Below are 25,805 nucleotides of genomic sequence, written 5' to 3'. Positions count from 1 at the left end.
AGACGTATCATCGTTCTAGAAGGAAATGTTTAATAATCAACGTTATTTTCCTATTATTTACAGAGAAAAAAAATAAGGAGAAATCATTGTGTCTTTGGTATTCATTTTTACCTAGCGGTTTGCAGTATAATTTCTCGTAGTACTTAGGCATATTGAGCGAAAAATATTACTACACTACTACAGACTAATAAACTACGAATGTCCTGTCGCCTCGCACGCACGCACGCTCGCTGCTTTTATCACAAGATTCTGCTTCGTTCAAGTTCTCACATCCGCGGAAGGAAACAATGCTGACTGCCGGGTGGTCCGGTAATGGAACTAGAGACGCCGGCAGCGCCAGCTACGGTTCAATCCCGTTCGCCACCGTGGTGGAACTGGTGCAGCTGGGAGGCTTCGTGCAGCTGAGCGAGATGGGAACTGTCGTGCAGGTTTGCCAGGTGAGCCTGCTCACCCAGGTTGGCTAGCTGGGCCGGATCGTACAGGGACATCTTCAGCCGTTTACATTTGGCTCGTCGGTTCTTGAACCAGAACTGGACGTTCTTGCTCTCGAGGCGGGGAAATTTTTGTCTGTAAGTAAAAAAGGAGAATATTGAATATCATACCGCATACCGCAAGTTAGTTTCATTATAATATAGTTTAACAAATTTTTATTTGAAATCGTTTTTTAGCCCAACCGATTATGTGTTTGAGTTTTAAAAACTAGTTTATTCTATAATTGTTCTGAACAGAAACAAAATAAATATTTTATTCAGTGAAAATGAACACAGTAAACGATAAAATGATTTATAACAATTACAATAGACCACTGAATTTGTATAAATAGGTCTCAGATTTCTTACGAAAACATTATTTGACGTTTTTGGCTGACGTTTCGAAGATCTATGTCTTCATCCTCGGAGCAACTATTACTATAAACATCTTTTAATAAAATTCATAACAAAATACTAATAAATCTGATAAGAAACAGGATCCAAATAAATATTTAGATAAACTTGATAAATTTGAAAGATACTTAAACAAAAAAAACAGACATTGGTTGAAAAACGCTTATTAAAATTGGCAGCCAGATAAAATTAATTCAAAACATAAACAGTCGTGAGAGAAAATGACCAATTTAGAACGTAATTTAATATAAAGTTTTGGTCAATTTTTGCTTTGAAAAGTTCATTGTGACGCTGAAAACAATCCGGAAAATCTGTATGCGGGAGGGTTTTCAGCCGCTTTTGGCAAATGCTGAAACAAGACCTATGGTTTGTCAAAAAACATATCAGAAAGCTGTATGGGAAAGTTCTGACCAAGTAAATATTTTGATGAACGATAAAATCTACGGAAATCTACTAATAAATTCACTCGTTAATCTGACCAAACGCCCTGGATTATGCAGTACAGTACCGGATTTGGATGACCGAAAACTAAATAGGATCCCTAGTATGCCTACCAGAGATAATTTAGCTGAAAGAGTGTCGAATATTTGTTTGAAATCTACAAGCTTAATAAAATGGAACTTCGATTTGGACTTTGGTATTAGTAAATCGACTGGATTCCAACCAGAGTACTGCACGATATCTACGAGTATAAATTAATTTCTTCTAATCCTTCTTTTCATATTAGCTTCAAATAGCGTTTAAGTATCGTCAGCTTGAAAGCGTACCTTTAAGAAATCTACCCTGATAAAGATTATATAAAAATAAACTTGTCTCGGATTACTAGTATCCTGAAAAGTTTCCTTTATTGACCGTTTATGACGATAATAACGACGATATTTGTTGGTATATCCAACGTACCGTCCTATACATAGGAGCAATTTCCTATTGTTTTTTAAATACAGCCCAATAGGACCCAATACTCGAGCATTTGCTGTTGGAAAAAAAACTTTTTTTGTGGTTCTTAATTTTAAAAGAAAAATTCTTCAGTAAAGTGACAGATGAGTTGAGCTCTTCAGGTTCGTGGAACTCAACGAGAGCCGAGCAATTAGAAGTCTGTCGAAAATACCATACCAAGTCGGTTGGTAAACAGCTGGACAAGGCGTACCGCCGGAATCTGCAGAAGTGTAATAGACTCCACAATGATTCTCAGTTTCTTATTCAGCTACTGCTTCCCCTACCTCCTCGTAATATCAGTCGGAATACGAACAACTTTAGTGGAGGTCGGGTAACCAACTCCGGTGGAAACTAAGGGCGTATACGGACAGGGAAGGACGCACTATCGTCAGCACGAAGAGTAGCTTTACCAGCCATAAGCGTTTTTCCCCATGTAAAGAGAGTCTATTTATGGCTCTAGATTAAGAGCGGCTCAAAACAGCGTCTGATCCGGAGCAGATGGTTGAATTAAGAAAAGCGGCACCTTGGCACTAAAGCTAAGATGGCAACCCCATCGCGAGACTCCGCAGCGTGGCGCTAGTAAGGCAACCTACGTGAACAATAAGTATTACGAAAATTCAAGGAAACGGCATGGACCTACTGGTGGCGACCGGGTGCTGGTCAAACAGCTTGAACGCCATAAACTCGGCAACGTAGTTCTGTTGCAAATTTGTCACAATGGAGAGATGGTGGAAGGGCCCAGTTTTAGCAGAGCTCCATAGCCTCCATGGTCTATCAATTTTCTGCGGTCTGGTGATCCGAAGCACCTTTCTCACATGCAAAGATATCGACAAAGCTCACTGAAGAACACTTGACCAACATTCAATAAACCACTTTCTCACAGATGACCGGTTTTTCCCTAGCATCACGGACCTCCGGTTATTGTATGTGCATATCACCTTGTAAAAGCATATGTGCGCTTCAAACTTCTCATATCCCAAAAGCCGTTTTTCTCGGCTGAAGGCATTAGAGAGCTAGACTACCCGCAATTTACCGATAACTATGCGCGAATACTGGATGAAGTACTGCCTTCTTCCTAAGAATTAAGTGGTTTAATCCTCGAAGACGGCTGGGGCAGAATGCGCTGTTCTACTGGGTGAAGACCCCCGGAGTATACGAAATGACTGGTTTGGCGGGGAATTTCAACAAGCCGTGGCGAGAAAAAACGGCTTGGCAAAGTTATCTGAGCATTGCACTAGGAAGAACTTGGCCTATTACCTACGAGCAAACAATCAGTTGACCATGATCCTGAGGAGCAACAAGCGCCTGGAGCATGCTGGCTATCGTGAATAATTGGAACAAGTATTCCGAGCTAATGGCACTCACAAATTATACTAGCAGGTGAATCAATCTCGTAAGGGCTATCATACCGAAGCCTTACATATCTAGGAACGAGGCAGGGAATTTGATTACAAACGAGTGCGAGGTGGTCGACAAGTGGAAGCAGTTCTTCGATGAACATTTCAATGTAATGTACGATGTAAGATGTAGAATGTAAGATAGTAATAGTCCCAAAACCTGATCTTTAAGAAGTCAAACGTAAGTTAAATCGTATTGCTGAAGACAAAAAAACCGCCGATATGGATCGCCTACTAGCAGAGCTCTTCAAACATTGTCGAAAAACGGTAGCAATGGCAACAATACTGGTAAGGAGATTTGCCGCATTCAAGTAGTAGATCGAGCCTACTGTACCCTTGGCTAAACATTACAGTTCAGAAGCATACGCTGCCCTACAAAGCTGACAATGTACAAAACTCTCACTAGACTCGCAGTTCTTTGCGAACTTGAAACTGTAACACTACTCGCGTAGGATATACGCGCCCTTGTCGAATTCGAATGGAAGCCCAGCCAGCAATTTTGGCTCGTGAAGTTAAGGAAAAATAAAGCTTAAATAAGCGATAACTTTGTAAGGAAAGGTCCTAGAGATTTCCAATCTTCCGCAAAAACATGTGTTTTGAGTCTTTCGATAATCGCCTAGTACCATATACTCTTGTAAAATGCAACCGACGTACGCTAAATACGTAAAACTTATTTTTGAAGAATTTCCAAAGAAAATGCTCTACAGCTCTGCACTCGATAGAGATAGAAATATCATTTCTTTAGCAAAATTGTTTATCTTTATATTTTCTATAACTTTGCTGAAAAAACCATATGTGTCTATCTACCAACACAAAAAAATTAATTTTCACTTCGATCGGTTTAATAGTTTTCGATTCTATAAGGAACATAGAACAGACAGAAATCCATTTTTATAGGTATAGATTTGTATGGGAGCCCCCCTCTTAGTGCGGGGGTCTTTTGCCATCGTGAGAACCTTCCGTAGCCCCAAAAACCCCTACATGCGAGTTTTCACGCCGATCGGTTCAGTAGTTTTCGATTTTAAAAGGAACATAGGGCCAGACAGACAGACAGACAGACAGAAATCCTTTTTTAAAGCTTTAGATAAAAGTTAAAAATCAGCATTACGTACAAATGTGCATGCTAATAAATATCATTTGATGCGTTAAACTGGAATATCCGTACTATTTTGGAGGCAATCTACGTTATTAGGAATAATTATACGCTTTTTATCTATATAAGTATTTCTATACGATAATATCCGATTAAGCGCGAATTGCTCCGTACTGCTATACGATTCCGTGCTGAAAATCGTATGCGTGTCAGTTATTATCATTATGTCTGATAGAAAATCAACTTGGGCGCACGATTCCGAATTTGTCAAAAGCTATTTACGATAATTTTCTTTCATTGATGTACGATTTGGAGCTAGCTGGGAGGTGCTGCGTACGATATTTCACAGAGTACAAAATGAAAGCGAAGAGTGGCGACCTACATGGACTGTTTGGAAAGATTCCCATCGTACATCCGGCGAAAGTTGGTCGTAAGGATGCGGACATTTGTTTAGGGCTTTAAAAGAAGGAATTCCTACTAATCTATTTTCGTGAATATTTTTCAGCAGAATGGTACACATAAAGTTATATAAGTTGAATTTTGCAAGGAGAATTTATATCAGGGGGTTCGAGGATAAAAAATATAAATATATTTTTCAAATTAGCGCTTCATCTTAAAGCTTAAGTCGAGTACTATAAACTTGTATGGGTTTCGCTTGTCCCCAACCACCCAAATGAGAGTACGGCAAGCATAGGTTTTATGTGTTTCGCGTTCGCTAAAGGCTTGATACACATCCATTTTTTTTTTGTGTTCGTAGATAGATACATGGTTTCTTCGGAAAAGTTATGGAAAATATAAAGGTACAACTTTGCTACGGAAATGACATTTATATCTCTATCGAGTGCAGAGCTATAGAGCATTTTCCTTGGAAATTCTTTAAAAATTATTTTTTCATACTTGGCTTATGTTGGTTGCATTTTACAGGAATACATGGTACTAGGCGGTTATTGAAGGACTCAAAATACACGTTTTTGCAGAAGATTGCAAATCTCTAGAACCTTTCCTTAGAAAGTTATTGCTTTGGCTCGTGAAGTTAAGAAAAAATAAAGCTTAAATAGGCGTTAACTTTGTATGGAAAGGTCCTAGAGATTTGCAATCTTCCGCAAAAACATGTGTTTTGAGTCTTTCGATAATCGCCTAGAACCATATATTCTTGTAAAATGCAACCGACGTACGCTAAATATGTAAAACTTATTTATGAAGAATTTCTAAAGGAACTCAAAAAAATGGACGTGTATCGAGCCCTTCGCGAACGCGAAACGCATAAAGCGTAGGCTTCCCGTACTCCTATTTGGGTGGTTGGAGACAAACGGAACCCGTGCAAGTTTATAGTACTTAAGCTTAACTTAAGCTTTAAGATAAAGTGCTGATTTCATAGATACGCTTGCCCCATTTTACCTCATAGGCTCGTGAAGCTACGGAAATTTAAAGCTTGAATATGCGATAACTCAGCAAGTAAAAGTCCAAAAGATTTACTGCTGCAAAAACGTGTATTTTGAGAGCTTCAATAATTGCCTAGAACATTGTATTGTGCAGCACTCGATAAAGATAGAAATTTTATTTCTTCAGCAAAGTTGCTTGTTTTTCCAATATTTACAATTTTTTCAAAGAAACTATGTCTATATTTCTTTACACAAAAAAGTTATTTTTTTTATTTTCATCATACTAAGCGATGACTAACTTTTGACAGTTTCAGATTAAGGGGGATATTCATACGAACGAAAATGCTGAAGACCATAAATGATAAAATGAAAACAAGTGACACTAGGGAAATAGTTCCACTTTTGGCCCTTTGAGATTGCTGTGCGTTGGTTTCAGGTTGGCAATGCAGAGTTCATTTCATCTGTACCAAAATCAGTGTTGAACAGTTCATAGCAGCAAAAAACTCAATGAGATTTCAAGCACATAAAATTTCAACCTTTATCATAAGCGAGAAACTCACATATGAATTTCTCTCGCTATTATACATCGCGTTTCTGTTGCTATGCGATGTGAACCAAATTCAGCTGTGAGCATTTTGTTTAATTCTTCCACAGCTGGCATTTCATGCAACGAACCAGAGAGCAAAAGAGAATCCACCGTCAGAAAAAACATCAGCAACGAGAAATGCAACACACATTCTTGAATTAAGATGACATATTGACGGAATTTACGTTTTTCCATCGCGGGAATCGACATCTTCTTAACTAGAAAGTAACAAGCCTAATAAGAATTAGATAAACATGTAATTTAAATGTGCGTTTTAGTTTAAGTTTGCGATTTATTTAGAGATTCATTCCCTCATGCTCACTCACAGCTACGTATCGCACGAGAGAATGCCTATGCTGTTTAACGAGGAATTAGTATGTATATGTGCATAGCTCCGGGTAGCAGTTGAAACAAAACAGAATGTGATCAAGCGGGAAGAAACATGTGTGAGTTTTGTGCTTCTTGCTATAAAAACAGAAAAACTCACGCGTAATTTTTCATGCATAGGATCAAGCTGACATGATTCACAGTTGATTTTGATTGTTGATGAGTTTTGAGATTTTGAGTTTTTAACATCACTGACCAGAAACAGCAGATTCATGCGTATTGCACGAATTAAATATGAGAATTCTAAGCACTGGTGAATACTATTCTGAAAACCAGACTTGGCGTATCCCAATACAGTGGACCCCCGTTCGTTTGAACGATTCCTCATGCAAACTAACGGGGTTAGTTTTTAATTTGAACAACTAGCAACCCTAAATATGCTGGAACTTGTATGAACTGGCCGCCCTGCTCTTTGTTATTGTTTAGGTGGTTTGATTTAGTTGGCAGTTGCAAGCAGCGAATACCTTATTTTTCGATCGGATTTCTTTCGTAATCGTTGGGAAACGAAACGTGAAACTGATTAAACACGCTAGATCAGTACAAACAAATCGTGTTTATGTGCATTATCTGCAAAAGCAAATGATGCCATGTTGTGAATGACATTTGAACAATTTTAAATTTGCACCTTGTGAAAACCAGCGGGGTTAAAATTAAAAAGTGTTCAGATTAAAAACGGTCAAACGAACGTCCTACACTACGGGAATAGCTCAACTACTACTTTCCTCTCAATTCTCAAAAAAGCGGAAGTACCACAAGGCAGCAATATAGGTCCATTACTTTTCGTGCTGTTTTTGATGACGTACCTAGTATTATTTATGAGGGACGGATATAAGTTTATGTACGCGGATGATCTGAAATTGTACAACCAATTGAAGACTGTCATAATCTTCAAAGGCTGCTGATTATTTCTATAAAGCGTATGAACCGACTAATCGTTATTATTTCAAAATCAAAGATTGATTAAAACATTTCATCGCATTGCCAGCCCATTTTGTTCGAATATACCATTGCACAGTGGGGAAAACCGACCGAAAAAACGGAACTTTTTGTTGCCGCTGTTTTAAAGGAATAAAAAGTGACTTTTCTTATGTAAAAAACCACGAGAAATCGATTGGCGATGGTCTCAACGCGCGGAAATGACGGGAAGTAGCCTATTTTGCCCCATTCACCGCTAGTTTTTAATAGTTTTGAAAGAATCGTGTACAAACTCTCTCTAATTTGAGATTCTATGGCAAGAAAAAGCAGCAGAATGTTAGGTAAAAGGTATATGAACAATTTTATTTCAATGCAACATAACCTAAAAGTCCGTTTTGCACCATTTTATTTAAGGTTTTTGTACTACATATGAAATGTTAATACTTAACATTTTTACCAGGTTGAAAAGATCGAACGACGATCAGGCTTTTCACAAAAATATAGTGTAAGGGAATGTTTTACCTTGTTTTACCCTACAACTTGTACTGTGTACTGAAATCTGAGGAAGTATTGATAGGAAAACGAGCAACTATAAAAGTGCTCCGATTTCGTTCAAATTTGGTGTGTTTGTGCCTAGTCGAAAAATCTTAGACCCTTGTACTTGTTTATTGGACGCTTAGGGTGCCGCTTTCTGAATTAAGGTGGCTACAAAATTCAACATGTTTTCCATTCTCTCTTTCTTCAAAGTTTGAACGTTTTTGGTGGTCCGAAATGCTTAAAGTTGAATATATTTTCTGAAAAGTTGATTGAAATATCTTTCATTTGGAACCAAAATCATTGAAATCGGTTCTATGGTTCAAAAGTTATGAAGTTTTGAATGAAAAAAAATCGGAATATATAACGATTTTTGTGACCACCCTAACTCAGAAAGCGGCACCCTAAGCGTCCAATAAAAAAATATGAGTCTAAAATTTTTCGACTAGGAACACTCCCTACATGCTTAGCGTTGTTCTCGATACATTTTAATCCAAATTACTCGGCAATTATATCCAAAACAGCTGAACCGCTGGATTCAGTTTAAAGCTTTTGTACTGCTGACTGGTGCAACCACAATTGAAAAACGCGTATCTGATCTGGACTCCCTATTTTTCAGCCTGGAATTTGAGGATTGAACGAATGCAGAAGAGATGTTGTTTAGCATTACGTGATCTCTCTGGCGTGATTCTTTCCCTACATTCTGATCAGTGTCACCCTAATAGCGTAGCATGTCGCAGGGAAATCCAGCAAGCTATGTTAATTCCTAAAATACTAAGAAATCGATTCACCGAACAGTTTTCCGCTGTTGTACTTTTGTGCTACTCAACGTTCTCTACGATCTGCCTGATCATTAGGATCTCAATTGTACGGAAATAGTTCGTCTATCGTGAACAATTTGTGTATAATGAACTAACACTTTATAGCTATTATAAGATTATTTGATCTGGTAGCGTCGTGTAAAGGAAACACACTTGACCGGCAATCGAGAATTGTTGGTTCAAGTCCAACGTGCCCTAAGTCAATGTTTTTCATGATCTGTTTCAAAGTTCATCCAATTTTTCATTTTCCATACTAAGCATATACTCATCCAAAAAAAGAAACTCATTTTTGGTGCAATTGACAATGAGCATTTTCCCAGATTTTGTTTATCGTAGGTATTTGATTTGATCATTTGAGCATTGCGTTACACTAACGGACCTACTAAAAGGATTTGAACATCTTCTTGTTGTTTAACAGTTGACAAATGCTAATAGTAATGGTGTGACCAGAAAATAAATTACGTTTTGAATCGATTTTTTTCTGACAGTAAAGTTGTATAGAAATACTTAGTCTTAGTCAGATTAAACGCATTTTTTCACTAACTGAAAGCTTTCACGGACTTTTTGATGAATTTTAATAATGGTTATAACATTTAGAGTTGTTAAAATGTTTTACAAAATCGCGAAACTCACCGGTACGGCATCCGGTTCAGGTCCTCGGTGTACTTCAGGATCAGATTATGCGACGGGTGGGTGTTCATCGAGAACCACTGCTCCAGCTTGGGCACCTCGGTGACGGGATCGATAAAGGTTCGGTTCCGCTTCCGCCGTTCATCGCTGTTGAAGGACAGATTTAGTCCGCCCTGGCCCAGGGCGGCATGACCGGTCGGGCTCAGTTCGTTCTTCAGGTGCATTCCGGCGGCGGCGTTCGCTTGCATCGCCGGTATGTAGTGGCTCATGTACATGATCGAGTGCGAAAACATCGGATTGCTGATCGGAAAGGGCAGATTGCGCTTGGAGTCCGGCGACGGCGAGCGGTAATCGTCGATGGTGCTGCCCTCCGGTTCGTCCATATCGAGATCGTCGGACGCCGGTGAACGGGATCGTTGCGGCGAACTGGACCGCTCGTTGGAATAGTTCGATTTGGGTGCCTCGTTCTGGCTGGCCGAATCGTTGGCTGATTCGTTGGCGTTGCTGTTGTTGTTGTTATTGTTGTTATTATTATTGTTGCTGCTGATGTTGAGCAAACTGTTCTGCGGTGATGGCGAAGGTGGCGGAGTAGTTGAAGTGGCGTTTTTCTCCTGCTTGATGGGAGTGTCTTCGTTGGGACTTAGCGGACGGTTGCGCTCGTGAATGGTCAACGACAGCGGCAGCTGCGGTGACATTGGTCGATCGAGTTCATCGTCCATTTCGTCCTGGGATAGGTTGTCGATGTCTTCGGACGGTGCACTCGGAGAGCTTTTCATGTAATCCGGCTGGGAGAGCATGATGTTGGGGGTTCCGTAGCCGTTGGTCAGTCCCTGACGCATTTCAGCGCGCTTCTGCGCGGCTCGTGCGTTCTTGAACCAGTAGACCACATTATTAACGTCCAGCGGTTTTCGACCACGACGGGATTCCAGAGAGTTCAACTGAACAACGTACGATTGAATTTGCTGCCGCGATGGGTGTGGATTTTCCTGGAACCAACGCTGCAGTTTGGGTAATTCCATTTCCGGATCGAAGCTAGTTCTCATGCGCGTTTTCTGGTTAGGATATTGCGAGTGCACGGTTTGCAGCGCCGGATGTACCACCAGATTGTGGTGCGGATTGTTGCGATTCTCCAGCAACGTTTCCCTGCTGTCGTGCATGTTGAAGCTGGCAAAATCCAGCTCGCTGGGTGGAGCGTTGGTGAAGGGCAGAATCTTGTGGGCTATCGGGTTCGGCTGGGGAGCCAGCTGATTGCTCCACCATTGGTCGAACTTTCGGCGAACCTCGTCGGTGATTTCCGGCGTGAAGGGAAATGTGTTCTGCAGCGGACTGCGGCATATCTGCGATAGTGTAATCTGCAAGGGAACAAGAGAAGAAAGAAAAAACAGATATTAGTTCCGATTAGCGCTGCTGGGTCGTTACGATTGTATGCGGCTCTTGAGTGCGATAGTGTAAATCCTGATTCGCTTCGTCTTTCGAGTGCAACAGCGGAGGTTGTTTATTGAGATACAAGTAGGATTATTATGCAAGAGTTCTACGATGCTTGCAAACTCCACCGGGCTGTTTCTCCTGCCGGATAGCTAATCCGGCAACAAATTATAGTTGAGTTGAGATTGTTAGCATTGCGAACGCGTAAGGTACAGCGGCGCCATTCCACTCGGAAGCGGATGTTTTGTAACAACTGGCACCGTTTCGCTGACAGCCCTGTCACATTCGCAGAAGACAGCTGGAACCGAGCAGATAATCGTACTCTTCCATCACAATCAGTTGGGCTCCGGCATGGAAAATAAATTAATCCTTATCTTGAATTAAATAGCTCAACTAACAATTGGTTGCTGCTGTTTGCAGCAGTTATCTTATCGTTTTAGCGGAGTCGAGCCAATGCAAGATTGAGTGCTGCGAAGCCGAAGCCAATACGAATAATTGATCAAATATTGGACTAATTCACTGCAAGGTTGTCACATTGATTTATCGACAGCGACGTCGACGGCGGCTACATTTTGGCGGATGATTTTTAGGTTGGTCAAACTCAGACTGCCAAGGCTCAGCGAAAGTTTTCCGAATGAATAAATTCGTTCCCATTCTTTCGAACCTATTCAACTGTCTATCCGCTAGGATGTGTGTACCTCACCAAGGACGCAAGAGGCAGCCTCGACTCGGTGTTACACAGTTGCTAAACGTCGTGTTTTTGCTTCCTCCGCGTCAGTCGAGTGTCTGATGTATTATAAGCTGCTACAAGAAGGGTATTAGGGATCTCTTTCCGATCCTGGTTGCGTATTAGACAGCAGGATGTTCCTCGGTGGGAATGTGTTTATCTGTATATCCCAGCACGGCACTGTCCACCCCGTATTCCGACCTACCCATCCATCCGTCCGTGGGTAGAAAGGGGTGGCGGCTTTCGCACACACCGACACACGTTCGTAAACTCTCGCACGTATATCCTGCGCCTTGCATATGGAAGGAAGAGCAGAAATAAGGATTGGGATAAATTCTTCTACTTAATACTTCTTATTTGTTTGTCTGATACCGGTTTGAGCCTTCCACCCCCAAACCCTGATTGGGGATTGTCAGCCTCTTCCGTGGAACATCAACCAGCCAGCCCAAACGGTGCCACATGTGCTGCCCTGCCCGGGAATAATTATTATCATTAAGGAACGATATTAATTTTAATTTTCTTCGAGAGATTATATACAAACTTATAATCTTTCAAATTCAATCTTAATTCTATGAAATATATCTTGTGCGGCAGCAGCCTGTTTTCTACCGAAGAGATTTTCCTCAGCCAAGCAATCAGATTGTTTCGTGAACCTTCTCAGTTTATGTGCGATTGTGTGTTGTGTGTTGCTGTCTATCTGTCTCTCTCTCTACCTCTCCCCCTCCCCGCCCCATCTTCCTGATATCAGTCTCTCGCCAAAGCTGGCGGGGGCGAGATGTTCCGTCTGATGAAGCTTAAGCTCACTAAGAAGCAACGTTTCTGTGTCTCGGCGCCCTGCCAAACATCCACACAACTTGGTGCTTGCCCTGGCTGGCTGACTGGCTGGCTGGCAGCCGTAGTTCTACACACACCCGCCCGTAGAGGCATTCAAATCGGATCAACCGACAGTAGGAGCTCAATATTTATAATATGTGAAGTATTTGCCGAGTCGTTTGCCTTCTGTATCTCTCACTCTCGGCAGCTTAAGGCTCAAGGTTTCGAGTAAATCTCTATTCATCAACACAGCACACAGCTCCTGTCGGTTTCGGATCCCGCCAACAGCGGCATCACCGAATCGCAGGTGAAATCTGCCTTATTATGGGATTCGCCTGCCGGGTGAAGCAACTATAGTTTTCGACGGCACTTGTTAAATCCGAAGACGAAGAAAGTTCCGTCATCCGAAAAGACAAAGCCGAAGCCAAGCATTGTGGGAAGGTTCGCGATACGTATCGACAGTTGAGAAACTGAACGGAACGGAAGAGGATTTATTTCTGGGAGCCGGTTGGCCTTGGATCCGGATTCGTAATTAGAGCGCCAAACAAGTGAACAGAAGCTAGAAAAGGATAATGATCGGTTTCGAACGGGCTAATTACGATCCGAAGTAGACGGCTGTGATAGCACATACCGACGACGACGACGACGGCGACGATGGCGACGACGACGGTGTCGGGAGATTATCGGTTCGATGGTTACTGCCAGCCGTAGGCGGGCACTAACTGCTGCTGCTGCGGCTGCTTGCTGGCATCGGTCAGGCGTTTTGCTGTGATAACATTAATAACCACATGCCGACACATACACAAACACACGCACGCACACGGCTCAAGCGATTGTGGTTCCCCCGCGGGAAACTGGGTAGTATCGATCTGATTGAGTTGAATCAATAAAAAACAAAATCAGTGTCAAAATCAGTGCTCGAGAATTTTATTGCACCACTCACCGCACCGACCGTGGCAATCGGCCGGCCGGCCAGCCAGCGCAGAGCAGCGCCACTCGGGCTGGAAGCTTCGCACTTTGGCGAAGGGCGATTATTATTACGCCAGCAGGAGATAAAGATTGTGATTGTGCAACTAAATGGCAGGTGGAATTGCGGTTTTCTTGCGGTTGAAGCGGCAGTTCTCTTGTTTTCCCTTAAGCCTATAGCAGGCGAATCTGGTTAATTGTTTCTGATTGTTCTGATCATTAACCAAAAAAAAACACCAACCTTGGAATGAAATCCCGAAAGATAGATGCGATTATTAACGAAAATTATCCTTATAGTCAGTTTTATTTTGTTTTAAGACAGCGAAGATTACTTATTATCTTGTTATCTCGTTATTGGGAAAAATCGCATGATTCAAGGTCCTATTGAAAAGCTGAATATACTGGCGTACCAACGTTTTACTGCAGGCCATCGCCAATAAAACTGAACCGATCAAACGGAAAATTTTAAGTGCGTGCAAGATTGGAAAGGGAAAAGGCTCATCAATTTTGACTTGACCTGTAGACAGGCACTTTTTGGAACGTTTGCAAGGCAATTTTGACGTTCTGTTTTAAAGTTGGTTTCAATGGACTAGATTTGTAAAGATTAAATGTAATAAACAAAATCAAAATAAATCTAAATTGAATTGAAAGTTTATGTTATAGAAAGATAAAGACATATAGGATATAAATAAAAAAATTGAGACAGACAAGTTTTGACAAAATTTTAATGGCTATAACTACTCCAAAACAAAACTATGCCCTAAACCGCCGAGAGACAGCGTAGTCAACGACGAAAACCATTTTTATTGCATTTTGAATAAAAACCTATAAAATATGGATTTTTTTTGGAATAATGAAGACGTATGAGATATGGTATGGTATAATGGTATATGGTAGACTCGAAATATAGACATTTTTATAGAACGGGGGTGGCTGTTAAAAGTCAAAAATCGATATTTGACACCATTACGAAATCCAAGATGGCGGATTGTTATTTAGCATTTTGCTTGCACATCGATTTTTGCCTTCTAACTAAGTACTGAAACGAGTGACACGTCACTCAAGTGACGAGTCACCCACCAGTACCTTTATAGACCCTAGCAGCTAACTAATAGCCCTTCTCATTTCTAATAAGTCTTCATTGCAGGGGTTTCATACTAAATGCTAAATGGGATTTTAAAATGGCGTCCAATGTTGATTTTTGACGTAGGACTACGTCTTTGTTTACTATAATGGGACTGGGTAGCACTCGAAAATAGAAGTATAACGTTTGAATGAAGGATTTCAAATGCTAATAACTACTAAACTACTGAACGAAACTGAACAATGTATATGTCGTTGGATAGATGAAATGACTAGCAATTTTATAGGTAGGTAAGAGAATAATTTTAAGTAGGACGTAAGAGGGGGTTCCTATACAAATGAAATACAAATTTCCTCATAACTCCAGAACTAATCAAGCAAAAGGAACCAAAATTGGCATGAGGCGTTTTTGGAGGTAAGATGTTTTTCTATGGTGTACTGAGACCCCTTCTTCTAAGAGGGGGGGCTCCCATACAAATGAAACACAAATTTTCTCATAACTCTTAAATTAATCAAGGAAATGGAAACAAATTTGGCATGTGGGCGTTTTTGCTAGCATGAATTTATTTTGAATTTATTTATGTTATGATGATTTGAGACCCCTCACCCCTGTGGTAGGAGGATAAGGAATCTCATGCAAATGAAACAGAAATTTTTGCGTATGTGCCATATTTTCTGCTATATAACAAGCGATAAGCTGTGAAAGTAGACTAGTAAAACCTACTCGGAGCAAAAGACAGTGAATCGGAAAGAGAAGGACATTCGATTGGCACATCATATTTGTGATGAACGTGCTTTGGCTTTAATGTTATTTGTCGCATTAATTTGTTTAAAGGTCACAAGCGATGTAAAGTAAGATTATTGAAACATATCAAGCTACGCATAATCATATTCAATACAATAATCTGTGGGCTGGTCATTCATGGCCATTTCAAACTTTATAATGCACACAAATGATTTTTAAAAGAAAACTGTATGTCTCAAAGGTTGCAGGCGTTGTACTTATAAAACTCCGTCCACGTATTTTCAAAGCCACCATTGCATTCAATGAAGAATTGAATCTGAAGATTTCGCTCTTTTCTTTTGAACAATCACTTAAACAATGGCACTCGCAGATTCTTATAAACATACATATGCCAGAAATGCAGTTTACATTAGTCTTTGATCTGTTTATCTGATATAGTTCTACGTCACCCTTTCGTACAACCCTTAGGGCTGTATACCTTGTAGTTTTTACGTCTGATATCTCAAGTAACTATTACGTTCAACTCGGGGTTTTCATGACCAATTTCATAAAACCACTAATAAAACTATGAGCACAGACAAACAGACGAGACACTCGTCCAATCAAAAATCAATCATTTTTCAAAAAAGCATGTTTCGCAACATGGCCACACCGCGGCGTGTGAGTGTTGCTTCGAGTTTTCAGTAAAAACCCGATTAAATTCACCTATCGGTGAAAGGAACCTTTGTGATACAATCTCATTTGTCATTTGAGTTAGAATTCGACAAGTCTTCGGAACATAATTCAACTCTGTTTTAATTTTTTGATCACCGTATATTTATGATGTGGCTTTCGGGTTGATGTTTCTCGGTGAAAATTCAAATTTATAATTTTTTTAAACGCTGTTCGCGTCGTCATAGAAGAAACAGTGGACAACAAAAGTTTAGTGTTTCTTAATTGACTATAAATATTGTTTAATCTGATGATGGCTGAGTAAAAACAGTAAGCCGAAACGTAGTTTAAAAAAATTATAAATTTGAATTTTCACCGAGAAACATTAACCCGAAAGCCACAACATAATTCAACTCTTGTTAACGATGTGTTAAAAATTATCAATGCGTATTTAGTATATTTAGTATGTATTTACAGTCAACCAAAAAGTATTCGGACAGCAGCGCATAAAATTTTCTTTTAGTAATTTTGCACAGTATTTTTGCAAAGAATGGTAACACATATTTTTTAAAACAATGTTTAACTAAAGCATATTTAGATGCACAACAAAAATTCGGGGAAAAGCTTTCCGTTTTGAAGATAGGGTTCATATAGTTTGAATTGCTCAAAAATGCAGCCAAAAAAGTATTAAGACAGTTAGCTATTAGTTGAAACAAATGTCCTTCCTCGCTCAACTACTACCTTGCAGGACCATTTATATTCTTGATGACCTGTTTTAATCTGTTTGGGATAAAATTAACAATTTTTCAATTATCCCTCTGTGAATTGCTGACCATTTTTTTTTTACAAGAGCTCGGTTTAAGTCATTGTGATAAGAAATCGAATGATTTCTCATTTAGAAATGAAATTATCTAAAAAGATGTTCAAAAGGGTTCAAATCTAGACTGAATACTGATGTTTCGATAGCTCTAGGACAATTGTATGGTGCCTACCGCTTACAATTATCGACAGTATGTTTAGATTCAACATCCCGGTACAATATGTGTGTACCGCACAATTAGAATTTTGCTTTAATTTCACCTAAAATGGTTCAGATAATTGAGTTTACACTTAGTTCTATCCAAAAATATATATCTTTGCTATCTCGGAGCTTTCCATGCATCCCAACAAGGTATGACACTAACCGCATTGCTTGTTTACTTGCTGACGAGTGATTTTTCTCTTGTAACCCTTCTCTTTTAGTTATTCTTGCATAAGGGTTGTTGATGTCATACCTTGTTGCATCTATTCTTTATATATTCGTTATTATTTTATTATTTAAATAGGAAAAGAAAGACAAAATCGAATGAAAAATTTTTTGCCGATTTTCGGAAATTCCGTTGTTTGAAATTTCCATTCATGTTCCGTGTTAGAAGCGTTAATACTTATTTCTCGAGTTTTTTAGGCTGTGGAGCCCGAAGACAATTGATTTTATAAAAATGCCAATTTCAAAGGGGGGGGGGGGGGGGGGTGACAAAAACTTTAAAAATAATTTGCAATGGCCTAACCACTTCGAAATAATTTAGGTATTGACCTTATGTTTCGAAATCATAAATCAAATACGTTTTCCGATACTCCGTTGGTTTTCGGCAGCGGCACGTACCTCCACAAAATAAGTTTTTTTTAGTGAACATTCAAGCGCCCAGTTACCAACAATACAATAAGCATTATTTTTGCATCTAAAATCTAAAGGTAAAATACATATTCAAACACAACACACTACCCCAACACTTAACTTTAATACCAACAAATCAATAAAAATCACGAAATTCCATTATGCGATTATTAGAGTAGGATTCCATCTTAAGTGCTTTTTCAAACAAATCAATATATTTCGCAACCACTAAGAAATAGAAAGATTCTACTTTCAGAAAAGTTGCTTATTTTACTATGTTCTACAACTTTTGTTAAGACACTTTATTTTTTGGATGCACTTAAAAAACAAAAACTTGAGTCGCCCTATCGGGCGGATTCACGGTTCCCCTAATAATGTAAAAATATGCGCCCAATAAACTTCTCCAAAGACACACCCCTTGAAAAATCACGTATTTTTTACGCTTGCGTTTTTTGAGGTTAAGCCCCGCTGCACACTGGGACGGTTTAAAAAGTGAACGAACATCGATATTTGTGACGAAACCATTAAAGATACCACCTTAATGTCTTCTGCAAAATTTCTTCACTCTATAAGAACTTTTTTAAAGTATTGGAAAATTGGGGATTAAGCGGATAACACAACAGATAGAAAAAATAACATTTTAGTATCAAACTTAACCCTCTAACGGGCCACATCGTAAAAACGATGCGATCGAGCAAATGATTACTTTATCATGAAAGTACACTCAAAAGAAGCTCGAGTGTTGATTTTCATGGGAAAATATTTATTTGGAGGACCGCTAGGTATGAAATAGCCCAATTTCTCTTTTTAGTTTTTCATGCTTAACTCTCTAACCAAATATTTTTTCAGTTCAAATATCTCACAAAATTGAAAAAAAAAAGCATGTAAATTACTCACAGGGAAAATTTGAGATCGAACATTCTGCTCTAGATGTCCTTTTTCTTCAAACGTAAAAAAGGGAATATTCGCACCATGATTTTTTTTCGAATTTTTCGGAATTCTTGTTTTTGAAAGATGATAACTTTTGAACGCATGGTCAGAATGTTGTGATATTAGTATCAACATGTCAGGAAATCTGTTCTAAACATATTTCTCATATTGTCAATTCAAGACAAATTTCGTATGTGGCTCTGGAGCTCCAAAAGCGAAGGCCGTCTACAGACGGTTAGAGGGTTAACGTCTTCGATTGATAAGAAATATCTGTAGGTAATACTGTTTTCAGTCACTTCACTGAAAAAAGAAAGTGGCCTCATTTAAGAGTAAAAAAGTTACGGAGCGAAACTTGTGCACCCCCGCTGGAATGACCTTCCTTAATCTGAACATGTTTAATCTGAACCCGGTTGATATGAATGCGTTCACATTAAAAACTGATCAAGCGTCATACACAATTGACGGTTAAGTTGACCGGGCAAATTGAAAAAAAAAGCAAAAAAAAAACTTAATGCGTTTCCTCTTGCTCAGCAGCTTTGGCAATATAGCTCATATGCAACTTATTTCTCTCCAGCACTCAAAATAGACTATTTTAGTTGATACTGTCGAGAATGTTCAGAATTCGAGCATATTCGACATGTTTTCAAAACGTTTGTTTTCGTCAAATCAAAACAACAAGGTCATAGGGTGCGCGCCTTGCGCGTATGTGAAACTGGATAGAGTTACCAAATATTCAGATTAAAAATGAATTCGCCTGATCTGAACGAGGTGTTTTTCATATTAGCGGGGGTTGAGTGGACCCCCTTTATATTGGTTTTTTCACTTAGCTCTTTTATTTCAACTCTTATAAACATGAAATGTTTTGCGAAGTTGCAGACAATGCTAATCTGCATATTTTTGTAAAATAGGTGGAAACTCTACAATTACCGGTTCTCAAGTTGTTTAATTTTTTGCTTTTTTATTGCAAACTTTAAGGGGATGTTTCTTGAGTAGAAGCAGTCTTCTATGTGTCATGTCATGTCAGTTCGTAAGTGCTATGAGCTTTACCAGAACTTCCTGATATATATGACTGCCTTCCGAATAAGGGGTCCACTATTAAACTGCCTTCCGACCAAGGGGTACATTCTTCAGAAGGTTTTTATAACCTCTTTAAGGTTATAAGGTTATGTAGTCTTATCACACACTTATTAGTAGTTACGTTTAACAAGTTGTCGTTCTGACTCCTGCCTTTTGTCCAATGCTGGAAAATCATGGGGCGAACCAAGCTATAATCTGAGATTATAACCGGATTCGACCGGGTATTATTTTTCATCACCACTTCGAAAGATTACATCCCAAGTAACAATTTGGGTTTTATTACACTCTTATGATGGAATTTAAGACCAAAATTGGTCATGAAAACCGTTATAAGAGTACAATAAAACTCACATTGTTGCTTGGGATCTCATAGAGGTTTCAGGAGGAGTGTGTATATACAGATATGATCATGGCATTTGATGCCGTTAATATTAATAGCATTTTGGAGGGAGTTGATTCGAGGCTTCGTACAATTGGTTAAAATAATATCTAGAAAATTGTGCAAATTTGTGGGAACAAATATTGTTCGTTAACTGTACACTTTGGAGTACCGCAAGGTAGTTACTTAGGACCACTGCTGTTTGTGCTTCTGATGAACAAACTGCCTGAAGTTATCTGCCATCTAATCTACGCATCTAATAGGCTAGGGCTAAGGCTCGGGCTAGGGTATGTAATTTAACATCACTAGTTTAACAAGAACAAAGAAAAGTTTCGCAACCAGAACCGCTGCACAACCGGAAATAACGACGATCTGTAGCTTTTTGATAATAATTCAAAAGGAACAATCAGAAACTAAAATCCAAAAAGTTAAAAGAAGGTCTAAAGGCAAGAATGGGCCAAAATGATATTCTATGGACTCCTCTATCTTAGAAAGGAAATCGCCCAGTTAGCTTCGAGGTACGAAGCTGGTCTAGCAAGCCAGTCGCCGTACGCTTGAATCTCGGCTAGGCAGTGCTGTAGATAGAGTCAGTAGGATCGTTGCACTAGCCCCGCAACTGTCCTACACTCTAACAGCCGACCGCGAAGTCTTTTGTTAAAGAAGGGTCAAGTCTTAGAAAGACATTTAAGTCCAAGGTTTTGCTATCTCAGAAAGAAGAAATATTTGAGTCTTAAATTTTCCAATCTATCGTCATTTTGTATGGAATAAATCTGATCATCATCAAAATGAACATGGACAGAGCCAAAGCGTGACATAGTAGCGCCATTGGCGAAGACCCGCTTTGTAGCTACCTGCTTTTGTAAATCAATGTTCCTTCCGAGTTTATCATTTTTACGAGTGACAATCACGTATGATTCGTCTAGCGCCCCTTATCCAGTACTGCGATACACCTTTTGCAAGTGCCTTACTGAAATTCGGGCCCATATTTTGGCGTACCCCAAAGTATGGCAGCGCCTTAGGATATGAATTCAACATATGGCGACAAAATTTAGATAGAAAACGAACAAAATTTAAAGTGTGAACCAAAACCTTCAATATATTGTGCAAAGTAAAGCAAAAACCAAAAGCAACTGTTACAAATAACAAGGCGTAATTTAGACAAAATTATTTATTAATAGAACAAAACTGACAAAGTGACGGTTAAAGATGGGATTGAATTATGATGCTAGTTATGGTTTTTCAAATCTTTATGGGAGAGGCTGTTGGAGTCAATAGGATCGTAGCACTAGCCCCGCAATTGCCCCGTACTCTAACAGCTGGCTGCGAAGTCTGTCGTATAAAAAACGGAAGGTCATGTTCCGTTAGCCGTTTAGCAGCTAAATTATGCATTGTTATGGGTTACTGCAGAATGTGTTCCGTCCAAATCGGTGTTTCGGTGTTCCGTTTTGTTTATATGTTGTTTTATTTTCCTATTAATATCATTTAGTTTGCTTTTTGTTTATCGTACACAATACCTTTCTCGTTTTTTATACATTTCTAAGTGTGAATACTACCATAATGGTAGAATGAAATAGAAAAAAATCCCATTCAAAGTTTATTTATTGAGTGTTTTAGTAGAACCGGCAAATAAAGAAAGCCTGCAAGTCGTAGGTGAATGCCTATTTGTCAAAATAATAGATAAATAGTGGAATTAAAAGGACAATACATTAAACTTGAAGAATAGCTGGGAACATATTGAAAAAATACATGGTGCTGCAATTTACAAATGGTCCTAGTTTAGTAGCCCAACTTTATAGGCCTGGGCACGCCAGTACAGTGGTAGAGAAAAGTATTAATTTTGTGACTAGCAATGAAAACTGAGGAAGGAAGATTACAAACTACGAGTAACGCCTCACCTTGTGCCCTACATTCTCCTTTTTAACAGGCTCACATTTTTTCTAAGGTATTATTACAAATTGTGCACAATAAGTTACAACTTGTTCTACATTCCACAACCACATTCCCACGGTTCAGTCTAGGCCATAAACGGTCGCGTAGCATTAAGTATTACGCAAGCCTTCCCACGGGCCGCTGCTGCTGCTGCCGGGGTTTATACACCAAAGCGTCCCACATTCGCAAAAACCAGGTTCATGAAATGTTTTATTTCCAAACGTAATTGTTGCGGTCCGAACGACTAGGCACTGGACGATGACACGGCGCAAAGTAGATGACTCAAATTAACCTCGTAACCGCCTAGTCGCGGAAAGCACACAGCAGGGATGCTGCGCATCCCTTTGGAAAGTTTTCCGCGATCAAGGGCCGGCCGCGTACTTCGCGCTTTCCAATTTGGTGCAGAATGTGCGTCGGAGAAGTGACAGAAAATGTTGTCGTTTTTATTAGCGATTGTAATTTGATAATTACAGCCATACCTTCCCTTTTAAGCTATACGTTAAAACGTTAAAACGTCATGAAGGAAAGAAAATCAATGTCGGGAAAAGCATTTTATTTGTTTCGATGCTTAAAGGTGATTCGCGAACTGCACAAAAGTTAACGTTTTATGATTGTAAAACAAACATTTAACCAATTGGTTTTACTAACTAGAGTTCCATAGTGGGAAAACTAATGAATGACTTCAATTGAATTCTGCTTGGTATTTGCTTCGACTGTGCTATGGCAAATAGTCATCATTCTATGGAATGAAATTTCTCGGCAGAAATTCCAGCATTCGCCGAACGCTTATGGTAGGAATTTATATTAGTCAAAAATCACAACTACTTAGGCTGCGAATCCGAACGACTTATCGGACTATGAAAATACAACTTCCATTCGTTCTGTTTCGTTTGCGGAAACGCGCACTTCCAACAGATAACATTGATTTTAATCAAAATTCATTATCTGCCAGTTCGAAATTCCGATGAGGATTTTTAAGGAGGAAAAACAGCAATGCCATTTTGTGGCTTTTTAGCGAAAAACTGCCGGTGGTCGGAGAACGATTTTATTTTCTTCGAGAAGAATGATTTAATTAGAATGCTTTTTCCCACCGCAGATCGAACTGAGTTTCCGGAGGCGAAATTTCTTTCTTTCGTTTTAAATTAAATATTTATAAGGTGGATTGGCAATTAGCATTTCTCACTTACCTCATCCAGCGGGCAGCCCGTAGAGCGGAGCACGGCATGTGACTGCAGTATCAGCAGCTTGAGCAGCTTATCCTTGATCTCCGCCAGTTGGGACGGTTTATTGCGCAGGATGGTGATCTTCAGCGTAACGACCGAGGTCAACTCCCCGAGGATGTCGTTCACCGAGACCAGTGGATTGTCGGAGATGGCGTCCAGCGTCAGGGCTTTCCAGTTCTTGATGGAGATTGATCCTGAGGAAGCGGATTACATACTTTTAGCATCATCGGTGGGAAATGATTGATTGGGATTCAATTACCTCTGGCTGCGTTCGAAATCTCCGAGGAATAGCCCAACCGCTGCAGGGCGGTCGTAACGATATCACAGAACGGCGTCGCGGCCGGGATGATGACGTAACTGTCGGTTTCGATGTTGGGCCGCCGTTTCCAGGGGCTTCGGGCGTCAAAGTTCAGCGTCGCCTGCAGTGAACTGACTGACTCAACCACGCAGTGAAGTGGCAAAGATTTAGCTGAAAGCAAGGAGAAGAGAAGAAAATGGATCCCGTTTAATAAGACGAAAAACTTAAAACTCGTCAATGTCGTGTCGATAAAATCTTCCAATAATCTCTAAATGCTGCTTCCGAGAGACAGACTCCGCAGCAAGCAGAACGGCTGATGATGCGAAGCGCAAGCGGAAATTTTAATCCCTTTTCACTCAGCTCTCGACGAGATAGAGAGCTGAGTGAGCACTACTACGGAGCCATTCGGTGCCGCTTCAGATCTGTTGCTGACGAGCAGATAATTCCATTCTAGAAATCATAAAATCAACATTTTAAAACATTTTTGCTTCATCGAAATTATTAGCTGCCAACAACGACGCCACATCAGGGGCAACAAGCTACCACATCCCCCTTAACCTTTAAAAATTATCTCTTCATTAAATTTGATTTCCTTCAGCTCATCGTCCCGCCAAAACGATTGCCAATGGGAATTATTATCCCTCACCCTCATTTGTAGAAGAGCTTCGTTCGAGCGAGGTTTTACCATCCTTGCCCCCTGCTCTGCTCGTCATCAGTGTCAGCACTCCCACCGTAGTGCACCACTGACTGCCATCCCGCATCGGATCGTTCTGTCTTGGCGCTTTCACCCGAACGCGCACCGCCCAGGGTTGGCCTCCACTGATCCTTTCGTCATTTGGAATTAAATCAAACGTCGGCACTGATTCTAACTAGAGCGATGTGTAACATTGGAAAAATTACACTTTCTTTCAAAGGACCACCCCATCATCCGTCAGCCAGGATAGGGGAAAAATCGCTCCGCACTAAAAAGCCAACATTGGACAAATTCTCTGGCAGCTCTCCCTCCTCCTCTTCCTCCTCTTCCTCCACACCACGCTCTGTCACATCATATCTGACAAGAAGTCACTTCATTTGCGGGCGACTGACTGGATCTGTTCTCGCCGTTCGGGCTTTTCCGAAGCTGTTCCAAGATTGAAATCTTTTGACGCTTCATTTCGTTTCCGCTTCTGCAGTGGTCCGGGTTCGGGTCCGGGGCCGGATCCGGGTGGCCTGCCTGCGTGATGGGTGGTGAAAGATACTTGCTTCTTCGGTGGCGGAAAAGTTCTTGCCGATTGCGCGCCGGTCGCTGTGCTGCCACCACTTCCGGTTCTGGTTGTTGTTGTTGGTGGTGGTTACGGTCGAATCAAATCTTGAAATAAGTGAAAATGTGTTTAACGTCGATCCACCCACCTCCGACGCGATGGTGACATTTGAGCAGGGGGAGGAGATAAGTGCCAATCAGCAAAGGTGAGCGAGAGCGATGGCGCGGAAGCGTTGATCTTTCTTGAGCGTTATTGAATTGCAATACGCTCTGCGGGGGTTTGATTTTACTGTTTCAGATTTAATTTCCACCCCCTTCCTTTAAATCCTCTAAAAAATTTTAGACAGTCACAACCCGAATCGCATCATGCTCGTGACAATAATACCACGAACACTCAAGCCGCATTTTCACTTTCTCATCCCATCTAAGCCCTTATCTCTGTCATCATTATCCTTCCATTCATTTGCGGAGTCATTGCCAAATTCCCCTGCCGCCTCCGTTTCCAGCGCGCTATGGCGCGCACAGATAGCGAACAAACAAATCAGCCCAAGTACTCCAATAATGTTAACAGGCAAAGACCCGTGTGCCAAAATCTTCATACTCATTATCTGCGATTTTGATAATTTTTCCCTCATTCCGGTGGGCCCGCCCACGTGTATTAGGAATTATCCTTCCCTCCGTCCGGCCATCTCCTCCGTCAAACATCGCTCGCAACCATCCATCGTCGTCGCCTGGTGGATTGTTCCCAAACAACAGCGTTGACGATTGCGGTGCAGTGCAGGGTGCTGGTGGCCATTAGCGTGCCTAGATATAAGCAAAAGGTGGGGCATCCGACGACTTTTAAGACGAATAGAACATATTAAAAAAATACCGGGCGATTAGATTGACTTCTCCGGACTTTCGGGTGCTACTGAGTTTCCCCTTTTTCCCGTTTCCCCTCCGGTTTTCCGGTTTTATCACTTGATTTTCGTCTTTTTATGTACCGTTATAGCTTTTCTTTAATCCGTTATTTTTTTCTTTTTCTTTCATCCCATTTTCCCGTTTTTCCACGTTTTGTTCTGTTTTTTCTCCTTTTTTTGGTTTTGTTCTCACTTTCCACT

The 25,805-nt window shown here is 40.3% G+C and overlaps 1 protein-coding gene across 1 annotated transcript; it reads right to left on the bottom strand.

The window, feature by feature from the left end:
* Positions 1-347: 347 nt before the first annotated feature.
* On the bottom strand, positions 348-24,874 carry LOC128736667 (homeobox protein dve-1). The gene is made up of 8 exons (XM_053831156.1): positions 24,855-24,874; positions 24,708-24,813; positions 24,112-24,334; positions 23,863-23,915; positions 23,427-23,688; positions 23,132-23,361; positions 9,569-10,917; positions 348-567 (listed from the first exon to the last, which is right to left on the bottom strand). Exons 1-8 carry the CDS (start codon positions 24,872-24,874, stop codon positions 348-350), a joined length of 2,463 nt encoding a protein of 820 aa, XP_053687131.1.
* Positions 24,875-25,805: the final 931 nt, after the last annotated feature.

This window comes from Sabethes cyaneus, chromosome 2 (genome assembly GCF_943734655.1).
Source record: "Sabethes cyaneus chromosome 2, idSabCyanKW18_F2, whole genome shotgun sequence".
NCBI lineage: Eukaryota > Metazoa > Arthropoda > Insecta > Diptera > Culicidae > Sabethes > Sabethes cyaneus.
The sequence above is the reverse complement of the archived record's forward strand: the minus strand, read 5'-3'. Positions and strand labels throughout refer to the sequence as shown.